This window comes from Mercenaria mercenaria, chromosome 5 (genome assembly GCF_021730395.1).
Source record: "Mercenaria mercenaria strain notata chromosome 5, MADL_Memer_1, whole genome shotgun sequence".
NCBI classification, from domain to species: domain Eukaryota; kingdom Metazoa; phylum Mollusca; class Bivalvia; order Venerida; family Veneridae; genus Mercenaria; species Mercenaria mercenaria.
The window spans coordinates 92143630-92160126 of record NC_069365.1 but is presented as its reverse complement, the minus strand read 5'-3'; the positions used below and the strand labels follow the sequence as shown (position 1 = coordinate 92160126).

General features: G+C 35.4%; 2 protein-coding genes across 3 annotated transcripts in view; one reads left to right on the top strand and one right to left on the bottom strand.

The window, feature by feature from the left end:
- Nucleotides 1-1685, bottom strand: part of LOC123557934 (RNA-binding protein 26-like) — a 37360-nt gene extending 35675 nt beyond the window's left edge. The window contains exon 1 of the mRNA XM_045349742.2: nucleotides 1607-1685. The gene's annotated coding sequence lies outside the window, so the exon portion shown is untranslated. The remainder of the gene's footprint in view (nucleotides 1-1606) is intronic.
- A 44-nt stretch (nucleotides 1686-1729) lies between these two features.
- LOC123557932 (ribosome biogenesis protein SPATA5-like) overlaps nucleotides 1730-16497 on the top strand; it is a 49879-nt gene continuing 35111 nt past the window's right edge. Inside the window, exons 1-4 of one of the 2 annotated variants that reach the window (XM_045349738.2) lie at nucleotides 1730-1984; nucleotides 13617-13881; nucleotides 14281-14339; nucleotides 14868-15566. In XM_045349738.2, the coding sequence (XP_045205673.2) occupies nucleotides 1801-1984; nucleotides 13617-13881; nucleotides 14281-14339; nucleotides 14868-15566 (1207 nt within the window). In that variant the 5' untranslated portion in view covers nucleotides 1730-1800. Of the gene's footprint in view, nucleotides 1985-12866; nucleotides 13279-13616; nucleotides 13882-14280; nucleotides 14340-14867; nucleotides 15567-16497 lie in introns of those variants that run through there. The other variant, XM_045349739.2, reaches the window with a different exon arrangement.

Here is a 16497-nt window from a genome sequence, read left to right as displayed (position 1 = left end):
AGGCCTCTAATTTGTACTGTCAGATTAAATGTAGACCGACAGACATTTTGTAATCACAATTCTTCACCCAAATATTGTTAAGATGAGATAAAAAGGTAAAGGTAAAATAAGTTAAATGTAGTCAAAAATTAATGTTGGACAACCTTCCCCCCCCCCCCCCATCCCTGCTGTTTCTGGTCTTCCTGGACGAAATCCTCCTGCGAAATTATCAAGGTGGACAAAATCCCCCTTGTGAAAATATCAAGTTGGACAAAATGCCTCGTGATAACTTTTTCTTAACCTTTTTATTTCAGAATGGAAACGTATATAAACATACAGTGAAAAGAAAATATATGAACAATTATTCTTATATTTTAATACTTATTAAGAGCATAACGTTAAAACATTCGGTCTAAAATACATTAAGAATGCACAGTATGTCTATGATCAACATATTGATAAATGCTACTTCAGTAACATCAGCGATTTTGCAAAAAAATAATCACGTTACTAAGACCGACATCGACAGCATCTTAAAATTACTTGGACATTCATAATTAAGCGTAATTATCACATTTTCTAAAAAAAAAACCATCTTGAAAACTGCTTGGTAATTAGTACGTGAGAAAACAATCGAAGTTACTTCAAATACTACGTAATCCGTCGTAAACAATTAGAAATTGTCACCTATGCAATCATGCCGACAATCACATGTATATTCGAGTTGATCATACACATGCTATCTCGCGGTGTAGTGGAAACGGGCAACGCTGATTGGCTATACGCGGCTATCGGTGACAAGCGAGTAACTCCGCCCACATATTTTGTTTTCGAGTCAAACCTTGTGTATTCGCAGGTTTACGTAATCAATTAATTTTCATTGCGTCTTACTGCAGAAACGTGCGTCCGGGGACTCCCAAGCTGCAATAAACATGCGTATACCGGGACCAATTATGCGTACAGGGACGCCGATTTCGGCGTTTCCGAGAACCCTGAAGAGGATGACTATATGTTTACTAATATTCAAAACTGTATTTAGGAGAACTTCATGAAGTCACTGAAAAGAGTAACATGACGTGTATCGGAAGATACATTCAAGTGAACAAAAATGATATCCGTCTTGATGTACAAAAAAAATGTAAGACGATGTTAGTTACCACAATGTTGTTAATACATTAATATTTCATGTAAACCGATTAATGGACCTCTACACTCTGGGTCTAGAGGTCTGGTTACTAGACCCCTAGAAACTTCCATTATATGAAATGAGCACTGTGCACTATACTCAATAATTTGAATAACACAGAACCTGAAAGATGTGCAAATCAAAAAAGAAAAATCGAGGTTTATGTTCAGAAAAAAACAACTCATGCATCTTTATAAGTCTCAGACAACTCCTTACTGCCACTTCTATGGAACATTCAGTCGAAAAATGCGGTACGATAATTCTCGAGTACGAATGTGCATCGTGAAACACTAACTGGGAGGGGTACATAAAACACTAACATAATGCAGAAAAAATCTGGATATTCAGAGGCAAATTATTAGTTAAAGACAGATGTGTGAATATAAAGAATTGTTCTGAATTGATCATCAATTAATATGTTTGAAATTAAAATAGATATACTTTGTTCAGAGACAAAATCTCATCGCATCGCAGCTGAACCGACGTTTTTCGTTTTAAAATCTCGTTTGCTGCGTCACGTGATTTGAATGAAATTCGATAAAAATCTCGCGAGAGCAAAAACGAGATGAAAACATGTGGCGGACACAAACGACACAAACGTCAAATTTTTAAGCAAAACGATATTTGTCGAAAAAATGCCTCCGAAAAGTAAACAGTCGGTTCCCGACTGGAACCAGTGCCTTAACTGTGATATGATCATATGTTATAGAGACCTGTCAAAGCACAGAGACGAATGTTCTAAAGGCAGATCGATTTCACATGGTCATTTCTTGAAAAATATTTTCCATGCAGTTGTCTGCCCTTACCCTGATGGAATAGGTTTGATATTTTTCTGTTGTAGTATTGCATATAATTTCTTTCTACATCTATGGTGTACTTTCCAACAATCAGTTCTGATTATAACTGGGTTCTGATTATAACTGGGGGGCGCTTGTCTGGGACAGACACTGCCCAGCAATCAATTCTTATATGTGTTTAGTCAAAATAATTCGATGTTCAGATTGTTTTATATTTGTGATGGGGCAATATAAACGTCAAAACTTTGAAGGACCAAAATAATGAAGGATAAATCACAGTTCACGGTCGTGTAAAGCTTTTATTGCTTGCGCATCAGGGATTGAATTTAGGGTCGCTAACTCGCAAAATTCGAATAAGAATAAAAAAATGAGAGTAGAAAATCATGGCACTCGAATATTTTCGCGATCACGTTCAAAAATCGGGGTATTCGCTCAAACTGTCCTTTCTCTTTTAAAACTCCTTTGGGGCAGTTTATTTACCGATAATCACGTGACTGCTTGTAGACGCTTGTCGCTTTATACAATAGTAATTATCAGAAATCTTAAGTAAGCGTCTAGGCAATATTATTTTGTTTTCATTTTGGTCTGTAATTTGCAAAGTTCTGCGAAATGGAGAGGAAAATAACATGTTTCTTGGTGCAAAAAGGCCTGGGGAGATCTAAAATGCTAGCAAAACTAGGGGCAGTGACTCGAGAAAGACTTAAAACTTCAACGTTCAGCCAAAAGTTCAAAGAATCATTAAGTACTTTTGTTCATATCGTACTTTCAAAACCTGAAAGTCCCCATCCTTGACCCCGACTGTGAACTTTTATATGAAACCAAACAACAACAAAACAACTTAATAAATTTAGCACGTAAACAGCTTTTAAATAATTGCTAGTGGAACCCGTCATTTTGCTAGTGGAAAAAAAAGTTAAATTCGATCCCTGGCGCATATTGGCAAGTAGACACGGTAAACGTTAATCGTGTACAGTGCATACATAGGTTTAAATCACCTGAAATTTGTAATTTTGGATATTGTTTAATAATTTTTGCATAAATCAATGAGGAATTGAATCCCCTTTCGATACATGTAAGTTTTATTTGAATTTATTGTCAATTCGTGACATAATCGGCATTTAAACCTATAGCAAGTAAAGTGTCGGCAGCGATGAAAATTTCATCGCAAATTGCTTTATTTTGGTCTTTTGAGTGTTTGATGCGAGTGGGGATATTGCCCATATGAAAAATTATCTCAATATTTCCTAGGATCGTGTCAAATTTGTTGGACTATATTATGTGTTATGTATGTAAGTTTCTTATTGTATGTGCTATGTATGTAAGATTCTTTTAATCATATAACCATGCCATTCATACCTGCTGCCATTTAATTTATGTTTTGATATGCCAAACTTTTGCTTATCTTTCTTTTTAGCCGCTTTAATTTTGTTAATTTCTGTTTTCTTTGTTGGGAAATAGCTCATGAGCTAATGTTTTTTGTTATACTTTATCCGACGTAAAATAAAGATTCTTGTATCTTGTAATTCTGATTATAACTGGGAGGCGCTTGTCAGTGACAGACTGAGTAAGCTCGTTAGGTGCAAAGTTAAAAAGGAATACAATTACTAAAATTAAAAACATAGATATAGATTAGAAGGTTACAGTTGCCAGCCTCTCAGTGAATAGAATCAAACTGGGGCTGGACTGTATCATCTCTGTATGTGGGAAGACCATTCCAGGAGCGAAATGTTCTTGGAAAAAAGGAGTTAGAATGGTATTCACCGTATTGCATATGAGATTGTGGGATCAGGTAACAGGATTCTTGTAAGTGTGAGGTTGCAGTAAGACTGTACTTTATTTTAAAAAATATAATAAGGGAATTTTTGATGCGACATTGTTCAAGGGATTGCCAGTTGAGATTTTTAAGCATTTGGGTGACACGCACTACTTGTTTGATCATAGTTGTTACATACCTATCGATCTGCAGATTGTTGCACTTGTTCAATTTTGTATGTGAGGCATTTTTGCCAAGGGTGCCATATGACATATATATGATAGAGGAACAGTATTCAAGCTGTGGGCGAACAGAGGTGTTGTAAGCTGTTTCTTTATTTTTTCTGTTGTTTGTTTTGACATTTCTTTTGATGAATCTAAGTGGATTATTTGCTTTCGATGTGATGTTATCAATATGCTTTGACCAACTGAGATCTTTACTTAGTGTGACACCCAGGTATTTAGCAGCTTTTAGCAGCTTTTGTAGTTTTTAGTGTTCCTCATAAACCTTTGTTTAAAGGTATGTTCAGGGAACAATTCATCTTGACTGCCTGAGAAGTCTTAAATAGTAACTAGGAATATGCTGTTTCTTGAACAGACATCAACGGCTGAACATTTTCCAAAACATATCTCCAAATCAGAAAGGTTTGGTTTTGTCTGCCTTGTGCCTCGGGCTAAGGATATCTGGAATAAGTGGGGTTTGATCCAGGATAGTGACCTAGATATTGTATTTTCTCAAGAAGTATTACTTTAGCAACGCCAGAGTCATGCGGTTAGCGTAGAGCCTTAAAATTACCAGCTCTTCTATATAGACACAGAAGAGGTGATATTATACAATGTTTTAAAATCATAAGGTCTTGATAACATTCCATATGAAAGATTTTTTAGAATTTCTGAATCAAGAATCCAAGGGAGTATTAAACAGTGTGGGGAATCACGTGACCCAAAATGGTACGGAACACGGAAATCAACGTGGCGGATTTTTTGACTTTTTTACCAATTTTCAAAGGTTAGTAAAAACTACAGCATCTATTTCGCTCGTTTTATAGCGCAGTCTATGCGCATTTTAATGCTCTTTCCAGCGATGTATGTGTCTTGTCTACGTTCTCTCTAGTTTCTGAGTTACCTTCGAGGTTTTGACCGAAACGAGGATAATTTTCTTTAAAAACACAATGGTACGATACACGTAATTACTCTTTGCACACAAAAATCTATGTAATTTGCAGCTAATCGAACTTGTTTCAATCTGTTACTGTTAGATCTTTATCATAGAGTAACTATGCACAGTGTTTGTTTATGATATTTCGCGAATTCTTGCGAAAAATCGACAAGCTATTGAAATGGTACGCGACACTTGATATGATACGCAACACGTACTAACTGTTGGCAGTCTGATACGCAACACGTGCATGTGTCACCAACGGCGATTTAACTTCAGTTTTGCGTCATAATTAATTTATTAAGTATTTCAAACGTGGTTTTCAGTTTTTAAGATCGTTCGGAAGCACTGCAATCATTATTTATTTTCAAAGAGGTCAGCACGCTAAGACTTTCATGTTTCAAAATTTCATAAAATATTCATTTTATTTCAGAATGGCGTAGTTTTCTAATCTTGTATACTTTTCTTTTACAGACATGGCCAAACCTAAGAAGAAACCGGGTCTGACACTTGGGAAAAAGAATTGGATAAATCAAGAAGCAAAACAAGAATGTCATTTTCAAACAAACAATTTGCAATAACTCCCGATAAAGGTCTTCAAGATCACTTTTTGGACATGTAGAGGAAAACAGTGATACCAGAGATGATGTAGAACACTTCTTAAACATTGAATTACTGTGTGAAGAAATCACATGTTCGATACTGCAAGCAGAAATAGACTTCCTGTGAAAAGAAAACAGGGAACTGTTAGTACATCAAGGAACGCAGTTCAGAAAGGAGCTCTGTGTATAAGGTGGGAGAAGGCTAGGACGAATGAATCTAAAATGCTACCAATGAAGAGGATGGGACTGGACTGAGAAGTGCATATGAACGAGAAAAAAAATAGTTCGATATCAGTACCGAAAATAAAAGGAAGATGATATAAATGCAATTGGAGAAAAGAAAAAGGAATACGATATAAATATACACTAATTGAGACGAGGAATTTAATACAAATACGGGAAGTGAAATAGATACTGAGTGAAGAAAGAACCGATGTTTTTAATAGTAAATGGTAGGGAAATTTTGATATATTCAGTAAACAATGTGAAAACAGTGTGATTAAAATCATCGGGCTAAATTTTATGCAAAAGGACATTATGTGATATAAATTAACATACTGAATGGGAATAGAAAGACTCAATGACATTGAGAAAAATAAATTTCTAATGACAGTGTTCTTCTTTGATTTTGTTTTAATTTATTGTTGGAAGCTTGCTGTATAGATTCTGTATAGATAATGAAAATGAGCTTTGATAGCTTTTTGTCAGTTGAAAAAAATAATATGTTCTTTTTTTGTACATGTTTTTATGACAAAATTTTGTTAAATTATGTTTTTAATTGCAATAAAGAAGTAACCAAACTGTTCATGATTCAAGTTTCTAATCACTGTGAAATTGAAAAGATAGAGGGTTTATGTTATAGCCCCACTAATACCAGCCTTTTATGTGAGAAAACTAGGTAGTTTGGATCTTGTGTTGGTTCTTCCAAAGCCTCTTTCCGCTCGTAAGTATCTGGAATACTGTTTCAATTAATGGACAAATTAGCCACCAAAAACAAAGTCAGTTTAAATTATTATAATTATTTATTAATTGGTCATCTTTTGTACGTAAATATAACATACTTATTTAACTTGAACTCGTGTTTAAATCACACATAAATAATACTTGAGCAAATTGCAAGTATATACAGATATATATATATACATACGGATATACAAAACTGAAACTAGAAAAAACGTCAAAATGGTGATACAGTCACATTAAAAACATAAAAATGCCAACTATTAAAATAGTAACACAAAATCCATAAAATCGCGAGTAGAGTATTATGAAACAGTTACAGATATACCAAGACGATTTATTCGCTCCAAAAATATCACACAGACACATGGGGTCTGAAAAACATACCCCCTTTGCCAGACCCCCATATTAGCTACGCCCATATACAGTATTGTACATCCCGAGACATAAAACAATCGTACATAATATGAAAGCTCACCCAGTTCGCAAACATGGTGTGGTGGGTGAAATTTTTAAAACGTGATCCGATCAAGACTATTTATTTTGTATGACTGTTTTATGTCTCGGGATGTACCATAACGTTAAAAGATGCTGTACAAGGGGTAACAGATAATGTGGGCCTGGCCAAGTGGGGTAGGTTTACCAGACCCCATATACAAAATGTAGTCTAGTACTTTTTTTCAATGATACTGCAAAAAAAAACGTTTTCTGTTAAATGTTTCCATGAAAAAACTATCGAAACTATCGACTAAAAATGCGTCAGAAAGGTATAAAGTAACATTTATTTAGAGTTCAATAATTAGTTCAAATTTAGATGATGTTATTTGTTACTAAATGTTATGAACACTAGCAAATCTGGTACGGCAAAGTTTATCAAAGATGTTTAGGGTGATGCCAGCCCTGGATCTGACATTCCCAATACGCTCTCTTCCCTATTTTTGTATCAGCTCATAAAAGGAATAAACCGTCCTCCAAACATTCTCCAGCCAAGTATCCAAACATCTTAGTTTTGTTTGAGTATTTAATTTGTGTTGTATAAGTGCACCCAAACCAACAAACAACCTCCATCCACAAAAAAAATGCTATACTGTTCACTGGGACTTTTTATCTTTAGCCAATTTTAGAAATTTTATCATTATTTCATCAAGTCCATCTTCCTCTTATAATACCGAGAAAACTTCTGACAATAAATTTTCATTAATTGCTTCAACAGTCACATTGTCTGTATTATGCAGCTCTTCACACTTGCAATCCGGTGTTTAAGAAGTGCTCTACATTAGTGGAGCAGGATATCGCATAAATACTTCAGTTGATGATACAAGCATCAAATTTACAGGACAGTAACTTCATGGCATGCGCTTTAACATTAGATCAAGGGCCACTTAAAATAATGTCGTTTTCAAGATGGCCGCCGCGAAAACAAAATGGCCGCTATTTTGTATTTACTTTTCAGTACTTTATTTGAAGCAAGCATGTAATACATTAAAACGATAGCATTTTTATGCCCCCAGCATCTACAGATGCCGAAGACATATAGTGATTGTCATGTCCGTCCGTTCGTACGTCCGTCCGTTCGTCCACATGAGGTTAACCAAATGGGACCGTTTCGTCTTGCATCAATACCCTTACTAGAATGATTTGATACTAATACAGATGTAACCTGTGAGCATTCTCCATCTTCAAACATTACCTGACCTCAGTTTGACCTTGACCTTGACCTCAGTTTGGACTTAGTTTGCTTTATATGGGTCATCTCTTGGTTAACCAAATGGGACAGTTTCGTCTAGCATCAATACCCCTTACAAGAATGAATTGATACAAATACAGATGTAAACTGTGACCATTCCTCATCTTCAAACATCACCTGACTCAGTTTGACCTTGACCTCGTTTTGGACTTAGGTGCAAAATCTACCGATAAGGATGCCACTGTGGGTATCAAGCGTTTATTGAACGTAGCTCCTTGGTTTTATTTATACAATTTCGTTTCAGTTTAGAACAGAATACCAATCTGTAGTATTCATATTCCTTTAATTTGTAATCAATTTTGTATGGCTAAGAATCTCAATGCTTAAGTTTTTATAACTTGCAGTTTTGTTTTTTAACAATGGTAAAATCTGGAGTACACCAACCAATATAAGTTTTATATACATTACACTCAGATTACATTCAGTGCAATAAATTAACATCGTTAGAAAATGCGTCTTATAAACCACGAGGGGATAAAGAAATAGGACAGCGTGAGCACTCGCACAGTCAATAGCAACATTTTCTTATAAGTCAAACCTTAAGAAACTATTTCTATTGATTTACTATACCCATAAAATTATACACATCGGAAATCGTGTTCTAGCCGAAACAAAAAAAAAATATGCATATACTGCATTTAGTCATTTTCTTAACAGTTGCAACATCAAATTGCCGTGCATAACAGACCTAAGTGGTGGCACTTGCAATTTCCAGCACAGGAAGTCCTTTTGCAGTCACACCTTTGAAGGACCTGGAAGCATTCAGATTTAACCGACAATTCCATCCGATAAGGAATCCACACATTGTTCTGCTTCAGCCATTCCCAGTTTGACGGAGGCGGCAGTTGCTGCATGGTAACAGCTGTTTTACCTCAGACATGGCCTGCCTGAAAAATTGCTCGCTTGATGAATTGTTTCAGAGCACCTTTTGTTGGTGGAATCGCATTATACGCTCTTTGTTTCCGGGCAAACAAATCAAGTCGAGCTGCATCCATCTTGCACGTCTTGCCTGATCGAGCATACAGTATAACTAATTTTTTTTTAATGTACTAGTATCCACTTCCTACTCAATTATTATGTATTTGACAACACTGAGACTATGAAATACTTTGAACTATAGCTTCCATTACTGCCATGCAGATTTCTTGCCCTTGTCGACAAATGCAAAAATAGTTTCGCAACGGGTAAAAGCAAGAAACAATGGCAATGCCTCTGCGTGAGGACCAAGTAAGCAAGCCACATCAGTACACTGCCAGAGCAAGAAATAACTAATAATTGTAATTGTTCGGTTTCCTGTCAATGAGGCATGCTTTGCATTAACAAATATACGATTATCGGCTTCTTCGTGATTACATGGAGCAAGCCCATTTCTGTATATATATAAATTGCAAACAATATCGGCAGCTTTTGTTGCTATGATCATTTTATTGGTTTGCACAGTTATCATTACACCCCGAGATATCTAGGTGCTATTCTGGATTCCAATCCGTCCGTCCGTATACGGAATTTGTCTGCGCTATTTCTCAGCAATTATTTGCCAGTTTTCAATCAAACCTTGTAATTATTATCAGAACAAAGCCAAGTTGCGCATGTTGATTTTTTTCACTTAGTTATGGCCCTTTATTTTTCTTTCTTTATATGTACATGGAAAACTTTTGTCCGCGCTATTTCTCGGTCATCATATGCAAGACTTTTATCAAACCTTGTAATTATTATTCGTACGAAGTCAAGTTGTACATGTGCAAAGCATGTTCCATTTGAAATATTTTTCACATAATTATAGCCCTTTATTATTTTTTTCTATATATGTATATGGGAAAAATGTCCGCGCTACTTATCAGTCATTGTATGCCAGACTTTTATCCACCTTGTTATTACTATTATCATTGGTACCAAGTGTAGTGTTATGCATGTGCAAAACACGTTCCATTAGAATGAGTTTTGACTAAGTTGTTGCCCTTTATTTGTCTCAAATACGAACAGAGTTACATTCATTTTTTACATACTTTATTTGTTAAGTATTACTAGTTGATGACCCTTGGTGATCTAATAAAATAAAGAAGTGGAAACCCACAGGTCTCCAAACACGACATAAACGAAAATGTTGTAGGTTTGATTTGATTTGTGGTTATGGAGCCTTCATATCACAGAAAATGCCAAAAGACAAGATTAAAAAAGCAGATTACATGGTCCTTTGTCCATGACCTTGACCTTCTGACTTGATTTCTTCTTTTTTTGTTAAGATATTGCCATAAAATTCGAACCACTTGTACAGTTTTGAACAAACATTTCAAAACTGATTTTCAGTGACCTTGATCTTGACCTACTTTCTTCTTTTTAAGGTACAACAGTGAAGTATTGAGATCTTATACAGTTTTGCCCACCATTTTTGTGCATCTTTGTACACTTTCTCCCTGTACAATATACAAAGCAATGTATCATATTTTCAATAACCCTGTTACTCTGACAATAAGCTGATATCTGGGGGTATTTATCACCATTAGTGATACGTCTTGTTTTATCCTCACGAAAACTCAATAGTTTAGTTTTGTTTTCAACGCATCTAAGAAAGCTATTCCATAGTTTAGGAGGTCTTCTATTCAACTCTTTTTAACATTATCAAGAGTTTGAAATAGGACATAAACAAAGCACAGACACTTAAACACTTAAACTTACAATGATATATTCAAATTTGGTCTCTGTTAATACAAAGTATGTACTATTTTAATTTGAAGGCCAAGGAACTATCCTTTTTCCGCCTTCAATATATATTTTAACATTTTGCTGTATGGGATACGACTTGTTTTGTTTTTTTTTTTGTTACATATACGTATTGAAGTTGTCACTGGACCCCATGCTGAGTAACATGACATTATGAACTATATCAGTGTGCCCTTGTAGTGCTTGTAGTTCATTCTATAGAATCATTACACATATCATTTAATTAAAGATTTTGTTTCAGCTGATTAGCAATGGTTCAGTATTGTCATGATTTTGATACTGTTTCTCAGTGAAACAAAGCAAGAAATGAAGGGTAGAACAGAGAACAGATTGAAAAGAAGAGACGTCCATATAAACCATATTAGCTTATTTCAGGCCAGTATCATAATAATATGCTTTCAGGTTTATCTGGGACCAGGATCTAATCAATAGTCGATGGTTATAGCACTGAAAGTAGGAGACTCATACTTGGCCGTGATAAGAACGTTATCTAAAAGTCTGGCGGCCATTTTAAAGATGGCAGCCTTCTTAAATGGGTCGATATTTGGAAAAGGCAACATTAAAAATAAAAGTATCTGCTTATGGGAACAAATTGATAGGAAAAAAACATGTTACAGCCATACAAATATGATATTTTAGAAACTTACAGATCCTGATTATATGAAAAATGCCTCAATTCTGGCAGCCATTTTGAAATTTGGAGGCCATCTTGAAAATGGATGATTTTTAAATGGCCCTCGATCATTTTTGAATCTGGGTCATATGATGAACATTTAGTGTAAATTTCATACTTGTATCATCAAGTGAAGTATTTCCTTAGATTTTCACACTAAGCTGCTCCACTACATCGTCTTTACATATATCACTGTTTTCCTCTACAGGTCCAAAAAGTGATCTTTAAGACTTTAACTTTAATCGAGAGTTATTGTATGTTTGTTTTTTTTGGAAGCGACAGGTGACCTAAATGACTTTATTCTTCAGTTTGCTGGATATCAGTTGTAGAGGGGATTTAGATGGCTTAAGCAGTCTTTTTGTTTGTTTTCTCGCTGGTGATTTCCTGGCGCATTGCGGCAGTTGGAAGTTACTTTGCTATTGATATTCTTGTTTTGCTTCTTTATCCATTTCTTTTTCCCAAGTTTCAGACTCCGTTTCTTCTTAGGTTTGGCCATGTCTGTAGATGAAAAGTACACAAGATTAGAAAACTAAACAACTGCGCATTTATGAAATAAGATAAATAGATATTTTATGTAATTTTGAAACATGAAAATCTTAGCGTGCTGACCTTTGTAAACATAAATAAAGATTGCAGTGCTTCTGAACGATCTTAAAAACTGAAAACCACCTTTGAAATAGTTCAATAAATTAATTATGACGCAAATTTGAAGTTTAATCGCCGTTGGTGACACATGCACGTGTTGCGTATCAGACTGCCGACATAGTACGTGTTGCGTATCATAGCAAGTGTCGCGTACCATTTCAATAGTTTGTCGATTTTTTTGCAAGAATTCACGAAAATCATAAAGAAACACTGTGCATGGTTACTATATGATAAAGATCTAACAGTTACAGATTGAAACAAGTACGAAAAGCTGCAAATTACATAGATATTTGTGTGCAAAGAGTAAGTACGTGTATCGTACCATTGCGTTTTTACAGAAAATTTCCATCGGTTCGGTCAAAACCTCAAAGGTAACTCAGATACTAGAAGAAACGTAGACAAGACTCATACATCGCTGGAAAGAGCATTAAAATGCGCATAGACTGCGCTATAATAAGAGTAAAATAGATGCTGTAGTTTTTAATTACCTTTGAAAATTGGTAAAAAAGTCAAAAATCCGCCATGTTGATTTCCGTGTTCCGTACCATTTTGGGTCACGTGATTCCCCACACTGTTAAACCAAGAAGTGAAACAACTTTTAGGCACCATATTTTTTCCCAACTTATCATTTCGCATTGGAATAATTTACCAGATGAAATAGTATCTGCAAAGACACTCACCAGTTTCAAAAACCAAATTGATAAATTTTAGAGCATCTTATACATCTAGTATATTTATCAACTGTTTGTTATCTCACATGAGGTAACATGTACAAAATTTGCCAGAATATCACCAGATAATGCCCCAGAATTATAATCCTTTTTTTGTGAAGAAAACAGCAGTAATGTACCCAGAAGAAGACGATAGGATGTAGGCTTAAAAGGATCCATGATCCTTCCATATGAGCCTAGCCAGGATTCAACAGTATTCTATGTTATAGATGGTCATTCTGAAGAACTGGTCAGCTCTGGAAAGTAATGGGGGACAAGCGTGGTGATTGTAGGTTTAAAGGCCACTTCCAACAGTCAACAAAAAATAGTTAATTCCCAATTACCAAGTAAATTGTGAAGTTTTAGATTTTTAACACTTTTGCTACTTTGTAAGATTTCATTCATATTTAGATATTATAAAGTAAACAACATTTAGTTGAAAAGTTACTAAAATTCTAAATATATTATCCAAATATAAAATTATTTATAAATATCAAGTTTAAATTTCCCCATATTTTATGATTTTCAGATATTTTCCCAATTCGACCTGTGTTGGTGATATTCCCAAAATGATGAGAGAAAAAAACAGCCTGAATATTTTCGACATGCATTTTAGTACTGCCTGGCATGATCCAGTGATAGATGGACATATTTTATTAATTTTGGTTATGTTTTTTTCTTTTAGGTGATAAAATTGCTGTGCCAAATAAAATGAAGAAAGATCTTGTACTGATGAACCCTTCTGCTATGCAGTTGTGTGGATTTCATATTGGAGGGTTATGTGTTGTGAACAAGACAAGTATCAGAACTTGCTGGCCCTGCGGTAGAGTTGGTCTTGCATCAGTAGCTGTCTCTGATAATGTGCAAGGTGTTCAACAAGGACAGCTTTTAACAGTAGAGCCATTTATAGATCCCTTGCAACATGCTGTTGAAGTTTATTTGACTTCTGGGTAAGCAGCAAAGTGACTAATATTTCGGATTATTTTTTAAGCAAAAAGTCTGACAAATTCTTAGCTTGATTATACAAAGTAGTGAAAGTACATGTCATTTTACATTTTAATAATGCTTTAAATTCTGTAATGTCAACTATTTTACCATTGCTCATGGTTCAGATGGTTGGATATTTAATCACTTTGGCATGCACCCTTATGATTTGATTTCTGAGTATCTGAACTTTGCATCGTGATATATCAGGCAACAAACCACCTGAAGGCCTTGATTATTTGATATTATTAAGTGGATTGAAAATGACGTAAGCTAGTGCACAAGACAGTTGAATACATTTTTTCACACTATTTAAAAAATCTTTCATAAATTCAAAGTTTTACTAGAAACTTTCTTTATTTCAGTGAATGCAGCCCATTTTTCAAAGATGACAATTTCCTGCATTATATGTCAAGATCTAATGGTATCTTATCTCTTTTCATTATAGTGTGAAGGTTTCTAATTTAACTGAATGTTTCCACCTGGTACGGATGTAACAATTTATTTCTGGTGACAGGGTGTCATATTAACCTTCAAAGTATAAAGTCTAGGCCACTATTGCTGGAAACTACCAGTTTGACCCTTAACATACTGGACACGATTGTTTCTGCCTTTGCGACCAGCGCAGATCATTATCAGCCTGCACATCCGCGGCTGACATCCTGACTTTGAGTTCAGTGCTGTGTGACTGCTTAAGGTAATGGACCAATGATGACACTCGGTAATTAATTTCCGTGTAATTACATTGTCTCATTAGGCGATTCGGTATTCTTCAGATGTAACAGTTACTTTGATTTGTCCACAACCTTGGCCATTTTCAGTTAGTGTATAATAATCAATGAGCCATGGATTACTTGCTTGATGCTAATTAGATATTGGCGCCAAATTTGTAAAATGCTTTAAATGCGCCACATGTCAGAAATTTCTGATGATATATGTTGTTCTTTTGCAGAAAACAAATACATATGTGAAGGATGTAAAACAAATATCATGTACTATGGACAAAAGTTTGAGTTCCTGGTGACAAAAATATTAGGGCTGTCACTACCCACACAGAATTTTCAGGTTTCCAGTCCCAAGGTAGTAGATAAATCTGACAGTTTGTTGGACAGTATAGCAGATCTGAGTATATGTGATTCAAGCCAAACTCACTCAAAAAGTCTTCTAGATGACTCAAGCTGTGAACAGTGTGATTCTCGCAGTAGTGAAGATATTACATCAACGCCTTGTTTTAGTAAAAAATATCTAAGTGTGTCTGAAAACAGTGAAGGGAGTTTAAAACAGTGTTCTGAAACAGACATATCATTAGAGAAATTGACGACACCTGTCAGAGATAAAAATAGTTCTGCTGACATTATATCCAGTCCAAAAACACCAGTCAGTGAAAGGTCATTTAGTGCACGAGATAATTTCTGCACACCAAAAGTTGAAAAGATAGTTGATCAATGTATTTCACAAAATTTTTATAAAGTGACTTCAAAAACTAAAATTGTCATACCAGATGTCAGTAATGCTGCAAAAGATGGGTCGGTGGAAGTGAAAAAGCAAAGGATTGGGTACAGTGATATTGGAGGAATGAGCAAACAGATTGAAATGTTGAAAGAAATGGTGCATACACCAATAGAGCAGCCGGAACTGTTTAAATCTTTTGGTAAATTTCATAGTTATTAGCTCACCTGAGTACAAAGTGCTCAGAGTGAGTTACTGTGACCTCTCACCGTCCGTCCACACTTTTCTTCAAACAGCATCTCCTCTGAACCATTGGGTGGAAGTTGATAAAACTTGGCCTGGCTGTTCCTTTGGTGGTCCTCTTTCAAATTTGTTCAAACAGTTCTGCTTGGATGCACATAGGGGCCACCAGAGTTAAAAATAGAAAAATCCTCTAGCAACATCTTTAAACTGCTGGTCCGATTTTAAAATAAGTTCATCTACTAAGATTGTTTAAATTATTAAGATTTGTAAAAAAAGCATTGGCGTGGCCACTTCCCTAAAGCAAGCAACTAAACTCAGGTGAGCGATGTAGGGCCATCATAGCCCTCTTGTAATACTAATACCTGCAATATATCCATGGAATTAGACAGTACTAACAAAAACATCAACAATTTGTTGCTTTAATAAAGTGTATTTTAAATAAGCAAGCTATTGACAAAGTTATAATCAGTCTGAGGATATTGCTAAAATTTCTAGCTACCGGTACTTGTTTTACAGGAAACATTTCTAAAATTTTGAGGAACTGATTTCATATGAAATGTTGCTTAAGTTTTTATGCCCCCGAAGGGAGGCATATTAGTTTTCAACTGTCCGTTCGTTCGTTCGTTAGTCACAACGTTAACTTTTTGCATGAAGGCACTTTACTCGCGAACCACTGCACCCAGGACCTTCAAACTTCACATGCTGATAGTACTCATTGAGTACACGACCCCTACTGACTTTGGGGTCACCAGGATCATAGGTCAAGGTCACAGGGGCCAACGTTAACTTTTTGCATGAAGGCACTTTACTCGCGAACCACTGCACCCAGGACCTTCAAACTTCATGGCTGATAGTACTCATTGAGTACACGACCCCTACTGACTTTTGGG